General features: G+C 43.4%; 1 protein-coding gene across 1 annotated transcript; it reads right to left on the bottom strand.

The window, feature by feature from the left end:
* Window positions 1–9,267: 9,267 nt before the first annotated feature.
* LOC126417036 (calphotin-like) lies at window positions 9,268–11,316 on the bottom strand. The gene has a single exon (XM_050084928.1). It carries the CDS (start codon window positions 11,314–11,316, stop codon window positions 9,268–9,270), a length of 2,049 nt encoding a protein of 682 aa, XP_049940885.1.
* Between the last annotated feature and the right edge of the window lie 5,726 nt (window positions 11,317–17,042).

Below are 17,042 nucleotides of genomic sequence, written 5' to 3'. Positions count from 1 at the left end.
AAGACGAGGAATATCAGCAACATCAGCAGCAAGCAGAGGAAGAGAGCAAGGTGTAGCTGATGAAGGTTGAGCAGCATCACCAGCGGTAGGAGCAGCAGCCAGCAGGGGAAGAGGGCAAGGCGTGGCTAATGGAGAATAAGGAGCAGCAACAGCAGCAGATGCACCAAGCAGAACAAGAAGGCAAGACGTAGCTGACAGAGAATGAGGACCATAAAAAGTAGCAGCAGCAGCAAACAGTGGAAGGCGCCCGTGCTACATACTCTAGTTGATGGAGGGCAATGAGCGGCAATGGCAGCTGCAGCAGCAAGGAAGGTAAGAGTGCTACATGTAGCTGATGGAAGACAAGAAACAGCAACAGCTGCTGCAGCAGCCAGGGGAGGGAGCCAAGGCATTACTATTGGAGGATGATGAGCAGCAGTATCAACAACATCAGCAAGCAGGAGTAAAGGGCGAGGTGCAGCTGATGGAGGGTGAGAAGCAGCAGGAGCAGTAAGTAATACAAGTCAAATGATGCCCAGGTGTGCAAAGGAAGTTACATGGAAGGACTGGGCTGAGTTTCATGTAAACATCATTTAGCATTTGTAAAACATTTATTACAAAATGAGCTCCAAATTTCCACTTATACATTAAGCAAACTGATTGTAATGTGTAAATTTCCAGTTTCATATTAAGAAACTTTCAGCATATACCGAACAGCCATTGTCGCTTAATAAAGTTGAAAATGAGTGAATCTGAAAATTTCTTTAACAATATTAAAACAAGCTCAAGGGCCCCTAAATAAAACTTGAACAGTAAATAACAGAATTTAGTCCAACTGTGAATTCTACACGTTTAGGAAAAGGAAAATAACTGTCAGTGCCAACATGCTATGTAATTGTTCTGATACAGGCGACCAGTTTGCGTTGTAGAATCTTATACCACAATTTACATCTACACAGGGGATCCCAACTAATTTGAAACCAGTAACGTGATGGGTAATAAAGACAGTTATGTACAAATGCATCCCCATTAATAAGCTGTCTCTACATTTAAAAAACCCGTTAATTAAAAATTCGGCCAGCACCAGATTACAAAACATTAAGAAAAAATTTATCAAATTAATAAATGGCCAATTACAGCTCTTCAAAATTTAAATCTGGCCAGCGCTATATGATACAACTTAAAAAAATTTATCTTCCTGGGGAACAGCTGTTCATGACCTTGTAAAACATTAACCCAACAGAGTGAAACTTCTAAACTCACAACATAAGATAGGATGATGCCTCTTTAGCAAAAGGAGAATAAAACCAAATATTACAATTATTGCGGCAGAAGCCCATAACAAAGCTACTTAATTTAATTCCTTGCTGCAAGAGGTGAGCCGATCGGGATTAGCCGAGCGGTCTTCGGGCGCTGTAGTCATGGACTGTGCGGCTGGTCCCGGCGGAGGTTCGAATCCTCCCGCGGGCACGCGTGTGTGTGTTTGTCCTTAGGATAATTTAGTTAAAGTAGTGTGTAAGCTTAGGGACTGATGACCTTAGCAGTTAAGTCCCATAAGATTTCACACACATTTTTTTGCATGAGGTGATGCAGGAAGCAGCAGGCTTCGGCAGAGATGATGTCGGCAACCGATTCAGTGTCCTCTGTGTGTCACAACAGCTGCAAGACCGGAACAAACTAAGGGAGTGTCTGCACTGTGGCACCACTAGCCCCTTTCCCCCTTTCACAATCTGCCATAATTTGATCAGGATAGGGTTCCTTAACAGGCGCGACCTCCATTAGAGTCAATATTTCTCTGCTCATTGAACCACCAATGATTTACACAGTTTCATGGTGTCAGGTTTACTGGTGAGCATACGCTTACTAGCACCACAGCTGAGACGTTGCAGCCCTTTGCAGCACCGAGTAGCAAAATACTGGGACGGGAAACAAACCCAGTCACCGTCAGTGTCCCCTTCTCCAGACTTCGCCCATCTAACGTGCTTAACCAGCTCCAAGCTCACTGGGCTGAAGGAAGGCACAGCTGGTCTCATAATCGAAATGTCAAAGTACGTAGTGAATCACACTTTCCAAAACACCAGACTCTCCTGTACATCTGTTCATACAAACTGAACCTCCAAATGAGAGGAAAATGACTTAAACATACAAATTGATAAATTTGGCCCTCAAGGAAGGCACAGGGCCAAGATTGCTACAATGATGAACACTCGGTAATAATATCGGACAACTGCTGTGTCCACTGGCGCCATATAAAATCATAACAGCTGACGTGACTAATCTTGGGCCCCACACAGCGCATCACTCGAAGTGGAGCTCACTTGATGTTGGAAACCACACTGCCCCTGACAGCAACCGCAAGACTGACTGCAGGTTCACAGCTGTGTTCCCTAATTGGATGGTACTCTGTGGCGAGAAAGCGCTACTGCTCTAGTGTACAGGGCGCGAGATTTGAAGGAAGGAAGCCACCACGGCTCAATCTCCCCCACCAAAACAATAGCGCCCTACTTCACTCCTCCAGGGTCTGCTTATTGGCTTTTCTTGACCTCCTAACATGAATTTGCAATGCTCTGGTTGTACACAAGAAGTTTCACAGTGCTCAGAATCCTCACATTTTGATTCGGTCCCAGGAAATGAGGGCCGAAGTTACTAGCGAAACTCAGTCCCCCTTTATATGCAATGCTGGGATTGCGCGTGAACACCCAGTCCCCAGCCTTAGCCTTGAACCCCATCGGCCTTGATTGTAATGGTGGGCCGACCTCTTGTGTGCAAAATCATATTCCGCTTAGACCTCCATCAGTTCTGCTCTATAACTCCTAGAGTAACCTGCTCCAGGGGGAGATCGTTAATACATCAAAGATTTGCAAGGGGGGACTAACCAGATAAGCTAAAGCACAGGAGGTGGGGGAGGCATTAAGAGTCTTGTAGTGTGCAGTGTTGAATGGGAAGTTCAGCCAGGGTGTCAACAGAGCCCACTTCTTCTCAGATTTGCTGTAATATATAAGGAGAGCTGCCTTTGGGTTGCAGTTCGCTCATTCCACAAAGGACAGCTGTCGATAATAAGGTGTAGTGGTGAGATGCTGGACGGTGTTCTCATAGCAGAATCTCATAAATACGAGGGTCGTTCAATAAGTAATGCCCCACTTTTTTCCCCAGAACATATTGATTGTTCAGAGTCAGAATTTGGTGACAATATACATCAACATGTCTTGTCGATGTCCTATTTTTCTACATAGTCTCCTTCACGTTATATGGCATTATGCCAATGTTGTGAAAGAGCGTGTGTTCCCTGCTGGTTAACACTCTTGTCCTGTATGATGATGATGATGTTTTGGTTTGTAGGGCGCTCAACGGCGCGGTTATCAGCGCCCGTACAATGTCCCAACCTTTGCTCAGCCCAATTTCGCCACTTTCCTGGATGATGATGAAATGATGAGGACAACACAAACACCCAGTCATCTCGAGGCATCTTGTCCTGTAGCGTAGCCATGTCTTCACTGCGTGACTGACACTCTCGTCATCTTCAAAGTGTGTTCCCCATAGAGAATCTTTAAGCTCCAACAATACAGATAAAATGGCCTTCCTTCGAATCTTGTGTCCGCTGTGAGCATTTGTGGAACCCATCTTGAGCTCTTTGAATATCCGAGAGGCCCGATCATTGCAGACGCTGACCGACAACTGTAGGGCCAATTGTCGAGTTGTTATGCTCCAGTCGGCACGAATAATGATAGCCACACGATTCAGCATGGCGGGAGCAGTGGCTGTGACAGGACGTCCCAAGCGTGATTGATCATGGAGCTCTGTTTCTGCATTTCCTGGGGCTGTAACTTTCTTTACCCGTCACCCAGTTGCATTCCTATCAACTGCAGCATCGCCGTGCACTGCACGCAAACGTTTATGGACGTTCACTGTGGTTTCTTTTTCTGCACACAAGAATTTAATAGCACGCTGCTTGTAACGTGAATCCTACATAGATGCCATTTTGACCCTGTACTACGCCTCTGACATCTGCCAGAACGGTTCGAAACTCCACCGGCGCACAAAACAAACATCAAAAGTGAAGCACCAACAAGGACGTTTGTCTATGTGTGTTGATGGCTTTTTTAAAAATATTGTGGGGCATTACATATTGAACGACCCTCGTACCTTGGAAATAAAGGTAGGCGCATTACCTTTAATTTGCATTCTGGGTGGCCCAAAAATGGATAAAATCTCGGACAGATTATGAATAGATAAAGGAGCCCTCTGCTCAGAACCAGACAACAAAAATGGGAAAAGGCTTCCACAGCCGTCAAGATACACCTGTTTCCAGTGCGAGTACATGGGAGCGGCTCTATGTAACTAATAAAAATTTTACTCATAGGATGCTACTTCCTGGCTGACTGCATAAACTCTTTACAGGAATTAGGGCTAGTGTTACAGCTCTTACAGCTTCCACACTCTTCACTAGTCTCTGACCATCTTTATAAAGGGTAGGCGAAGTAACATATTGCTTGATCTAAGCAATAGTTTTATAAATCCTTATATGCCTGCCTACCATTGTGTTGTGGGAAAAACGAAATATGGGCACTACCAGTTCCTTAGACAAACAGCTGCAAGGACTGCGTTCACTCTACAATGTAGCAAAGCAGTCCTCTATGCTGACCATACCTGGACACCTATTCTCCACACAGTAATCTCTGCTTCATATCTGCAGTCACAGAGTCATCTTCCTGTTCACTCTTTAAATTCACAAACAGCCCCAGAACCTCAGTTATATCATCCAATCATCAGAGGAATCCGCCTGCTCACTGCAACCTAGCCCCTCGCCCTCGAACATCCGACTTAGGGCATCTACCACCAGATTACGAGGGCCCCTAATATGCCCACAGTGAAAGCCAGAAATGTGGATCACACATCGAGCAATTTGCCCAGTTTTTCGGGGACGCACCAGAACCCAGATAAGGGCCTGGTCATTGGTTTCTAAAAGAAACTCTCTGTGCTTCAGATAAAACTTGATTCTTTCGAGAGCGAAGAGGACTGCCAAGGCTCCCCACTCACACATAGAATATTTCATCTCAGAGGATGACAATTTCCTCAACGCATAGGGTTTTGGACGTCACTCACCGTTTTGTTCTTGCAAGAGAAGTGCCACTACCGCAGATTTAGATGCTTCCATTTGGGCGACAGATGGAAGCTCAAAGTTGGAAAGCAGTACAGCTTCCACAACCACCTTTTCATTGGCTATCCTGTAATCAACCACTGGACGAAAGACATAAGGTAACGTGGAAGGCCTAATGACCCCCTTGTGCAATACACCATCAATCAAACCACACAAACTCCTCATCTTCGGGGGAGAAAACCTATAAGGAGCTTGCCTCACGGAAATCTTAACACTAAGGCGGTCCTTACGCTCAGTTTTACTGGTAATGCGCAGTTTGTCTGTCAACACCTCCAGGAAGCGACTAAGTACTTCCAAAAGCTGGTTCGCCTCGACTGGACCCAAGTGACTGACCTCCGATTTTTTAAGATAAATAGTAACACATTAAAGATCCCCAATGAACTTCGACAGGGGCACAAGGCCAACCTCTCAGCAGAATGAAACTTAAAAGTGAACAACGCTATCCGACAGTCCAACATCAAACCCATGCCGTGTATAAAATCGTAATACAAAATCAAGTTCACCAATAAATTGTTAACCATCACCTAGATAATGAGCAAGGAAACGTTCGAAACACTCAAGTTCGCTCGCAACTCCTCAACCACAGGGCTGTGTTTGCCCATTAACAGCCCAACATTCCCAGGAGGAGGGGCATAGGCAAGGCAACTTGCAAATTCTAAGAACCGCCGGTACTCAAGGAAGGAAGCAGAATCAGTAATTGCACACACGGGCTCCTGACTCTGTTGGGCACAAAGATAAGGCAGAGGCTTCGCCACCACAGCCTCAATACGAACATAGCACTTCAGTAAACCTCAGCTATACGCTTCTCTTGCCTCCAATGGCGTGAGGTGTTCGTCTTCCCACGCTGTTTGACTAGGCACCTACACATGAAATGCCCCTCTCCGTTGCACCAAATGCACGCCTTGTGCTTGTCCTTCCGCAAGAAAGTAGTTTTAGGTTGTTCGAAGTCCATGCAGGCACACTGGTAATTACATTCTAACTCCCCTGTCCCACTGTTGATATGCGAAGCTCAACTCTTCAGTAACGGAAACCAAAGCATCTAATTCAACAAAGGTAATAGCTTTATTGAAGCATGTAATCCGCGAGCGGCCCTCCGGCTTCATGACTACCCGTATGTTGTCAAGTACTTGCAGCTCCGTAAACTGCAATTTCAAGGCTCAGTCCGAATCTCCTCAGTATGCCTGGATAAGGTTGTTTGGGAGGCCAGAATACGCCAAAAATGCCTCCCTTCAAATTCACTCTTAATACAGGATGATAATTTCAACCTGATAATACGTTTTCGCAGATCCTTCAAAGCCCTGTGTTCCTGTAAAATTTAAGAGAATATGTGGCTCAATATACCAAGCATTAATTGGTGCAAGAAACGAAGCACAATACTATGGGAAATTCCTAAAGCATCAGCATGAAATGTAAATCTGCCTGCAAGCCACAAGATGGATTCTACCTGGCTCAACCTGTCTACAGAAAGTTACTCGATCCATTCAAGCAAAAGCACCAATGGATTATGCAATTTACTGAAGGAATCCCCAGCTGGCCCATTCACTGCACCTATGACTTTACTACTACGTCCTAGAGGTAGCTGTTCGGTAGACGACTCATGCTGCCCAATCGTGGCCCCTAAGTCCTTTCATCCGAGATTGCTTATACTATCTTGCAAATCCCGCGCCTGCATATGCAAATGCTGGGCTAAATTAATCTGCTCAGCATGAAGCTCAAACTGCTGAATATCACATAAACGGTTATCCTTATGAACAAGCTCCATCAAAGCCTATAAATCTCCTTACAGGTGAGGTGACTACTTTCTAAAAATTTCACATTCTGACGGAAAGCCGATATATCAGTGGGGTAATCAGCTAGCAGTGTATCTACTTTGCCAATGCCGTCAGTACTGATAATCAAGGGGTTGTCCAAACATGTGCACAAGTGAGTCGCCTGTTCCATAATGCTACCATCACATGGAAGGCTGCGTATTCTGAGCTCATATGCCAAATGTTCCATAAACAAAAGGGATAAATCAGGACAGCCACGAGACCCCATGCTCATCAATAAATATATGAAAAATCACAATTCAGTTAGTGCCCACATACAAGAGAACAAATCAAATTAAAATACAAATAGGAATAAAACAACTATTGGTAAATGGTGTCAGAAGGACAAACGCACCTCCCCTTGACCCAGGTAAAACCACGCTCTGAATTACCATTCAACTGGCGCCAAGGCACCAAGAGTAAATGACGTGGAAAGACTGGACTGGGTTATGAGTAAACATAATTTACCACTTGTAAAACATTTATTACAAAAGATTATAAGATGCAAATTTCAAGTAACACATTAATCAAACCGATTATAAGGCGCAAATTTCGATTTTCACATTAAGCAACTTTCAGTATATACCCAAAGGCTATTGCAGCTTGATGAGCTTAAAACTAAGTGAATCCAAAATTTTCTTTAACACTATAAAAACAAACCCACGAGAAATAACACAGTTTAGTTTAATTTTGAATTTTACACATTTAAGAAAATAAGAAAAACTGTCAATGCCAACACGCTGCACAATTATTCGGATAAAGACGAAAAGAAGAATATTATACCACAATTCACATCCACAAACAGGATCCTGAACAATATGAAACCAAGGACATGATGAATAATGAATGCATCCCCATTAATATACTGCCTCTACATCTAAAAAGGTGGCAGGGGTAAAATACAGGGAGCGAAAGGCTACTTACAATTTGTACAGAAACCAAATGGCAGTTATGAGTCGAGGGACATGGAAAGGAAGCAGTGGTTGGGAAGGGAGTGAGACAGGTTTGTAGCCTCTCCCCGATGTTATTCAATCTGTATATTGAGCAAGCAATAAAGGAAACAAAAGAAAAATTCGGAGTAGGTATTAAAATCCATGAAGAAGAAATAAAAAAATTATGGTTCGCCGATGACATTGTAATTCTGTCAGAGACAGCAAAGGACTTGGAAGAGCAGTTGAAAGGAATGGACAGTGTCTTGAAAGGAGGATATAAGATGAACATCAACAGAAGCAAAACGAGGATAATGGAATGTAGTCGACTTAACTCCGGTGATGCTGAGGGAATTAGATTAGGGAATCAGACACTTAAAGTAGTAAAGGAGTTTTGCTATTTGGGGAGCAAAATAACTGATGATGGTCGAAGTAGAGAGGATATAAAATATAGACTGGCAATGGCAAGGAAAGCGTTTCTGAAGAAGAGAAATTTGTTAACGTTGGGTATGGATTTAAGTGTCAGGAAGTCGTGGAGTGTGGCCATGTATGGAAGTTAAACGTGGACGATAAATAGTTTAGATAAGAAGAGAATAGAAGCTTTCGAAATGTGGTGCTACAGAAGAATGCTGAAGATCATATCGGGACATCACATAACTAATGAGGAGGTACTGAATAGAATTGGGGAAAAGAGGAGTTTGTGGCACAACTTGACTAGAAGAAGGGATCGGTTGGTATGACATGTTCTGTGGCAGCAAGGAATGACCAATTTAGTATTGGAGAGCAGCGTGGAGGGTAAAAATCGTAGAGGGAGACCAAGAGATGAATACACTAAGCAGATTCAGAAGGATGTAGGCTGCAGTATGTACTGGGAGATGAAGCAGCTTGCACAGGATAGAGTAGCATGGAGAGCTGCATCAAACCAGTCTCAGGACTGAAGACCACACCAACAACAACATCTAAAACCCCCTTTAATTTAAAACTCGGCCAGTGCAGATAGCAAAACTTGAAGAAAAAATTTAAAAATTAAGAAATGGCCAATCATGATTCTTCAAAATTTAAATCTGGTCAGTGCCAGATGATACAGTTTAAGGAAATTTAACAACCTGCACAATGGCCATTCATGGCCCCACAAAACAGGACCAGTAGCAACAACAGCAGTAGTAAACAGGAGAAGAAGGCTAAGTGTAGTTATGAAGGATGAGGAGCAGCAGCAGGAAGCAGGGGAAGAGGGCAAAGTGTACTTGATTGAGGATGAGGAGTAGCAAGAGTGGCAGCAGCAGCAGCAAACAGGGGGAAAGGCAAGGCATAGCTGATGGAGGACAAGGAGCAGCAACAGCAGCAGCAAGCAGGGAAATGGTAAGGCATAGCTGATAGAAGGTGAGGCGCTGCATCAGCAGAAGCAAACAGGGAAAGAGGGTAAGCAAAGCTGATGTAGGATGAGGAGCAGCACCAACAGTATGCACAGAAAGAGCACAAGACATAATGATGTAGGATGAGGAGCAGCAACAGCAGCTGCAGCAGTAAGTAGGGGATGAGGATGAGGCAACAGTGATGGAGGTTGAGGAGCCACATCAGCAGCAGCAGCAGCAAGCGGGGGAAGAGGGCAATGTGTTGTTGATGTAACACAAGGAGCAATAATAGTGGCAACAGCACCAAGCTGGGGATGAGGGCAAGACATAGCTGATGTAGGATGAGGAGCAGCAACAGCAGCTGCAGCAGTAAGTAGGGGATGAGGGTGGGGCAACACTGATGGAGGATGAGGAGCCACAACAGCAGCAGCAGCAGCAAGCGGGGGAAGAGGGCAATGTGTTGTTGATGTAACACAAAGAGCAATAATAGTGGCAACAGCACCAAGCTGGGGAAGAGGGCAAGACATAGCTGATGTAGGATGAGGAGCAGCAACAGCAGCTGCAGCAGTAAGTAGGGGATGAGGGTGAGGCAACACTGATGGAGGATGAGGAGCCACAACAGCAGCAGCAGCAAGCGGGGGAAGAGGGCAATGTGTTGTTGATGTAACACAAGGAGCAGTAATAGTGGCAACAGCACCAAGCTGGGGATGAGGGCAAGACATAGCTGATGTAGGATGAGGAGCAGCAACAGCAGCTGCAGCAGTAAGTAGGGGATGAGGGTGAGGCAACACTGATGGAGGATGAGGAGCCACAACAGCAGCAGCAGCAAGCGGGGGAAGAGGGCAATGTGTTGTTGATGTAACACAAGGAGCAGTAATAGTGGCAACAGCACCAAGCTGGGGATGAGGGCAAGACATAGCTGATGTAGGATGAGGAGCAGCAACAGCAGCTGCAGCAGTAAGTAGGGGATGAGGGTGAGGCAGCACTGATGGAGGATGAGGAGCCACAACAGCAGCAGCAGCAAGCGGGGGAAGAGGGCAATGTGTTGTTGATGTAACACAAGGAGCAGTAATAGTGGCAACAGCACCAAGCTGGGGACGAGGGCAAGACATAGCTGATGTAGGATGAGGAGCAGCAACAGCAGCTGCAGCAGTAAGTAGGGGATGAGGGTGAGGCAACACTGATGGAGGATGAGGAGCCACAACAGCAGCAGCAGCAAGCGGGGGAAGAGGGCAATGTGTTGTTGATGTAACACAAGGAGCAGTAATAGTGGCAACAGCACCAAGCTGGGGATGAGGGCAAGACATAGCTGATGTAGGATGAGGAGCAGCAACAGCAGCTGCAGCAGTAAGTAGGGGATGAGGGTGAGGCAACACTGATGGAGGATGAGGAGCCACAACAGCAGCAGCAGCAGCAAGCGGGGGAAGAGGGCAATGTGTTGTTGATGTAACACAAGGAGCAATAATAGTGGCAACAGCACCAAGCTGGGGAAGAGGGCAAGACATAGCTGATGTAGGATGAGGAGCAGCAACAGCAGCTGCAGCAGTAAGTAGGGGATGAGGGTGAGGCAACACTGATGGAGGATGAGGAGCCACAACAGCAGCAGCAGCAAGCGGGGGAAGAGGGCAATGTGTTGTTGATGTAACACAAGGAGCAGTAATAGTGGCAACAGCACCAAGCTGGGGATGAGGGCAAGACATAGCTGATGTAGGATGAGGAGCAGCAACAGCAGCTGCAGCAGTAAGTAGGGGATGAGGGTGAGGCAACACTGATGGAGGATGAGGAGCCACAACAGCAGCAGCAGCAAGCGGGGGAAGAGGGCAATGTGTTGTTGATGTAACACAAGGAGCAGTAATAGTGGCAACAGCACCAAGCTGGGGATGAGGGCAAGACATAGCTGATGTAGGATGAGGAGCAGCAACAGCAGCTGCAGCAGTAAGTAGGGGATGAGGGTGAGGCAGCACTGATGGAGGATGAGGAGCCACATCAGCAGCAGCAGCAAGCGGGGGAAGAGGGCAATGTGTTGTTGATGTAACACAAGGAGCAATAATAGTGGCAACCGTAGCAAGCTGAGGATGAGGGCAAGACATAGCTGATGTAGGATGACAAGCAGCAACAGCAGCTGCAGCAATAAGTAGGAGAAGAGGATGAGGCAACAGTGATGAAGGTTGAGGAGCCGCAGCAGCAGCAGCAAGCAGGGGAAGAGGGCAATGTGTTGTTGATGTAACACAAGGAGCAGTAATAGCGGCAACAACACCAATCTGGGGAAGAGGGCAAGACATAGCTGATGTAGGATGAGGAGCAGCAACTACAGCTGCAGCAGCAATACAGCAGCAATCACCACAAGAAGGCAACACGTAGTTCATGTAGGACAAGGAGCTTCACACGTAGCAGTAGTAGTGAGCAGGAGAAGAGGGCAGGGCAAAGCTGATGGAGGACAAGGAACAACAGCAACAGCAAGCCATTGGGCCACATCACTTTGCGACTGTCCTGCTTCCATTCTTCCTGTGTCCACCGCAGAGAGTCTGGTAGGCGTCTGCACTGTGCCGTACAGCACCGTCTATGACCGTGTATACAAATATTGTGGATTTGGATTACCCGGAAACACTATCGCGTTTGACGGGGCACCCGTCATCACTGCCATGGTTGTTCGTTGACCGGAATGCCATCTTCCGTGCAGAATGCTATTTTGGGGACATCTGTTGACAGTTGTGTACGATTATATCGTAAATTAGACACAGGACGAGGAAATAGTGGTTTGTTGCTTTAATTTTGGACACCAGTGTTTTTAACTGTCATAGAAATAAACCTGTTGCTATAGGTTCTGTTAACACAAAAGACAAAGAAAACGTCAGAGTAACATCAGAGCAGTGCAGAAGACGGCTCTCAAAAACGTTTTAAGTTTGTCTCCCAAGAAAACAAAACTAGGCAAGTCAATTAATAGAGAAATACCTTCTGATCCGATCGCTATAAGCAAAGAGCAATTAATTAAGGGCTTGAAGAAAGAATTGGCTGTTGTGAAGAGCAGAAACTCTTTATTGGAGCAAAAAATGGCAGCTATAAAGAAAACAAAGAAACATAGTGTACCTCTCAAAACATCTGCTTCTGCTAGCAAGAATACGGGGATAGTAAGGAGCTTCACCCAAGCAACAGATTCCGGGCCTGTCGGAGGGAAAAAAAGAAAGAAAGAAACCTGTACAATGTAGTTCGAACGACATTGCAAATGTCTTTTGCCCTGTCGGTCAACGCTCCAAAAATAGACAAAGCAGTTTAAGTGTCAATCAGGCATTTTAAAGGAAGTACTAGATTCAATTAAGACTAAGTCAGCAATGATTACACCTAGGCTGTCCTAAGCTTCGATGAAATGAACATTGACAGCCGTGTAAGTTACGATTCATCTGACGATGTCATACTTGGATCATACAAGAATGTTCGAGTAGGAATGATAAGAAGTTTGTTTCCGAAGTGGAAGCAGCCAGTATATTTGGAATTTTACGATTTTGATGTGACATTGACAAGCAGTTGTTGCAAACAGTCAGTATAGAACGTAAAGCAGTTGGGGTTCGTGTTGTAGCAGTTACATGTGATATGGGAGCGAAACATTGAAATGTGTGGAAACAATCTGGTGTACCCACAACAAAGACGCATTTTTCGAACCCTATGGATAATAGTCTTTTTACGACGTACCGCATTTGCTAAAATTATTAAGAGATCACTTGGTTGACGTCGGAATGATCTTGCCTGACCGTAATGTATTTACTAAGATTGTAATAGAAGCTCTACTGCAACATTATAAAGTGATTTTTCGATCACTTATGACATACCAAAAACTCATATGAATGTGAGTGGGCGTGCACCTCAGAACGTTCGAAATGTTGCGCAGCTATTTTCACGTCGCACCGCCCAAGCTGTGAGATACGTTTTCCATAAACATCGCGGAGGAAGCGTCATCGAACGGACAAACGACGTTTTCGATGTGTTGAACTCAAGGTACACATCAGAAAGCACCTCATAGGAGTGATTATGGTTTCACCTCAGGAGTAAAGAAAATTCCTTGAAGAAGTTTTTGGAAATTAGCTCGAATATGCGAAAAGTGAAAAGGAACAGTCATCCCGTTCCAAAAATATTTGTTACATCAATAAATTCACTTTTGGGACTTTTCGCAGATGTGAAAAATGTTGGAGCAACTTACATTCTGACTGTCAGTCTGAACAAAGAGTGTCTCGAATCTTTATTTTCTAGAATTCGTGATCTACGGGCATTTTATAATAACAAGATGCCCTTCGAGGACAAACACAGAATTGCCTACTAATACTGACTGGCCATGCGACGAACGCACTTTTGTGCCTCCTTGCTTCCACTGAAGAGCACAAAGATCGAACTTCTGCAGAAGAAACAGTGGACGAAGTCGTGAATTTTATTTCTAGTGCGCTGTGCAACAAAGCACCTGACACACTACGTCACGATGCTTGAGGTGAAGAATATTTGCTAAGAAATGCTATCTGAGTTATTTAGTGAGCTCCAATGAAGACTTTACTCACGATGCCTTAAAATACTTGGACAGATACATTGCATTCAAGTGCAAAAACATCGTCAGTTCATTAGAAATTACAAAAGCAAAATTCCATGTCGATGTAAAATTAACAGCTAAACAGGACTGGAAAAGGCTACGTACGAAAGGTGGATTTACTTCTTCATCACATGAGACGTTTGCTATGATAGAAGATTTCGAAATTTTTGCGGCTTTTTATGGAGCAAATATTTCACATTGCAAACGTGTGACTAGTTCATTAGCAGCACTAGTACAATCAAGATTTCACGCAACCGAAAAGAATATCATTGATTTATATGTAGAAAGGAGAACTTTAGTCCGTTTTAGGTTTTTGAATAAAAGCCAAATTGGATGCAATGAAGTGGAGTTCGGCGGAAAGGAATCTTCTCTGGACTGCGTCGTCTTCAGCAACTTCGAATTAAATTTTCCGCGGCTACATCACCAGGTAAGTTTCGTCATCTCTTTTAAAATATTCTCTAGATATGTCGCAACTACAGTAGCACGTAAAAATTTACAATTTTCAGCGTAGTCACGTTCTTAAGTCGTAAATTTTATTGACGATCATCTACAGCTAGCTTTGTACTCGTATCTTAACAAATGTTGTCATCAGTGCTTTTGCTGCTTAACATTTCCTTTCGAATAATTTAAAAACTAATTCTTTCGCATCCCCTTGAACATCATCAATGAGGTGCTCAAAATCGAATAAGAAGGGATGTGAAAATTCGTGTTACTGATTGTGAGTGAGATTCCCATTAGCGACCGCGCGACTGCGCCAGCGCAGTGGCGTAATACGTCGCTGACCAGTCAGAGCGTACTCTCCGAAGTGGCCTACCATTCTAGATTATGTACCTTGGGGACAACCAGTGACCATATACCAATATCAGTTCCTTATTGTTATACCCTTGCATATGTCCACAGTATTCTTTCTTCTGTCCGCTTCAGACCAGTCTCCATTTTCACTCCCCTACCCTGGAATCATTCCATGTTAAATACTATTTCGCTAAACACTTCTCAGTTAACAAGTCTCTTCTGGTGACCATTTTCGCAGCACCTGGATAGAAAATGCAGTAGTTTAAAAGAAAGACGCCTTTTGCACGCTGCTCATTACTTTTTTACGTTACTTTTGCACCCATATGGGTTTATTTGTAAGGCGTCTTTAGCGTGTTGACCTGAAATATTACACGATTTATCGTTTGCACATGTAGGTGATAAATTCAACACAGTTTATGGACATTTTTATAATAAAATGGAAGGTACTTACATATCAGCGTCTGATTCGTCATTACTAAGGAAAAAAGTTTTCTCTCATGTGGAATACTGATTGAAAGCGTGCATCTTTTTGTGATCGCACTGTTTAGGAAACATAGGACTTCAACTGCCATTTTCAAACAATGCACTGAAACTGCCGTTTCTTGTCCCTAGAGTGTCATACGTGTTTGCATGTGTTGCCAACCTTCTCCGTATTTGCTTTCGGTTGTTTTTCGTTTGGTTGTATGTGTGTTGACGTAAGTTGCGTTTGTGTCTGCGCATAATCTTTTATTTTTATTTATTGTTGATATTATTTTATGTATTTATTTATTCAATAAAATAAAGTATGTATAAGGAAAATAATATAAAAATTAATAAACAAAAAAGCTTATAGGCACACACAGACGCAACTTATATCAACACACATGTAGTCATACAAAAACAACTGAGAACAAATACTGAGAAAGTTGTCAACACTTACAAAAACGAATGACACTCTAGAGACAAAAAACGGCAATTTCAGTGCTGTGTTTCAAAATGGCAGTTACAGCGCTATGTTTCGAAACAGTGAGGCCAAAGACAAACTGCAAGCTATATGAGAGACAGCTGTTTACCTTAGAAATAATGAACTAGACCCTGGTCTGTAAGTACGCTTCCATTTAATTATAAAAAGTTTCCATAAACTGTTTTAAATCTTCAGACGATACGTGAAAACGAAAAATCGCGTAATATTTCAGGGCACCCACTGAAGATGCATTGTAAACAAGGCGAAACGTGTGTGATGCAAACGTAAAAAAAAAGAATTAATTTTCAGCATACAAAATGTGTCTTTCTTTTAAACTAATGCAATTTACTATTAAGTTAGTTGTTTCTTCAGGTTTTGTATTATTTTTCCTAAATCGTTTTCTACTTGATGGATGTAACCTGTTGCATTTCCGTCCCACAAATATTTGAGGAACTTTTTGGTTACTCTACTCTCTAACACTCGATAGAAATGTGAAAAAATACCGGTTTCTTTTTCTCGTTACTTCTGATGTGCTTCCTACGTTTCGATAATTTTCAACACCACTACGTAATTTCCAACCTTGCATAGTCGTGGGCCTAAAATTTTTCTAATTTATCCGCCTTTCCGACATTTTTAATTTATCTAAACTATAGATTAATGCGATTCATTCGCTTACAGACATTCAGCCTCCATTATTGTGCTGCAATGCCTATTTTTGCATTTTCAGACAGTCATTTTGTGTTGTAAAAATCTTTAGTTATACCATATGCCCTTCCCATTTTATGTAACATTTCGCCTACAGCAGCTTTTTCCAAACCGTTTTCTAGGACAATGTCCCGAAGACATATTAATTTTCAACCTTTTCAGTTTGAGAATATCTGTTTTCAGAAATTTCGGCCCATTGTAAAAAATTGTTTTTTTCTCTGCAGAAATTGCTAAGCCGATCCAACTGGCTATTTCTTCTAGAAGATTAATTTGTTTTGGAGCAGATGTGACATTTTCAGAAAGTATATCAAAGTCGTCTACAATTACGAGATGGATTATTCCAATATTTTTGTTCCTTCTTTCCTTCCCAGTTGGTGAAAACTTACATTACATTCAGTTCTTTCATTCCAAATTTTCACTGTTTTTTCTCGAACACAAATAAAAAGAATTGCGGATAGTGCATGGCATTGCTACATACCTGCCAACTCTCCAGATTTAGGCAACTCTCCCGATTTTCCAGTTTATTCCTTTATTTCTCCATATTTTTACCTAATTGTCGTCAAACCTAAGTCACTGGTTTTGAAAACCCCCTTTTAAATATTTTTGACATTTGTAGGAAATCCTGTGCAGTTTTTAATAGATATACGTATCGAAGCTTAAAGAAATCAGGAAGCCACGTGCGATAGTATCGATTATTATTTTTCCTATTTCCCGCGCATTTTGTAGATTGTGTATTTGTATTGCTCAGTGTTGTGCTGTTTGGATTTGTGTTTGTGTGTTGTCATTATGTATAAGTGAAGTAATTT

The sequence above is a fragment of the Schistocerca serialis genome, chromosome 8 (genome assembly GCF_023864345.2).
Source record: "Schistocerca serialis cubense isolate TAMUIC-IGC-003099 chromosome 8, iqSchSeri2.2, whole genome shotgun sequence".
In the NCBI taxonomy this organism is placed as follows: Eukaryota; Metazoa; Arthropoda; class Insecta; order Orthoptera; family Acrididae; genus Schistocerca; species Schistocerca serialis.
This window is presented reverse-complemented; position numbering and strand designations above follow the sequence as displayed.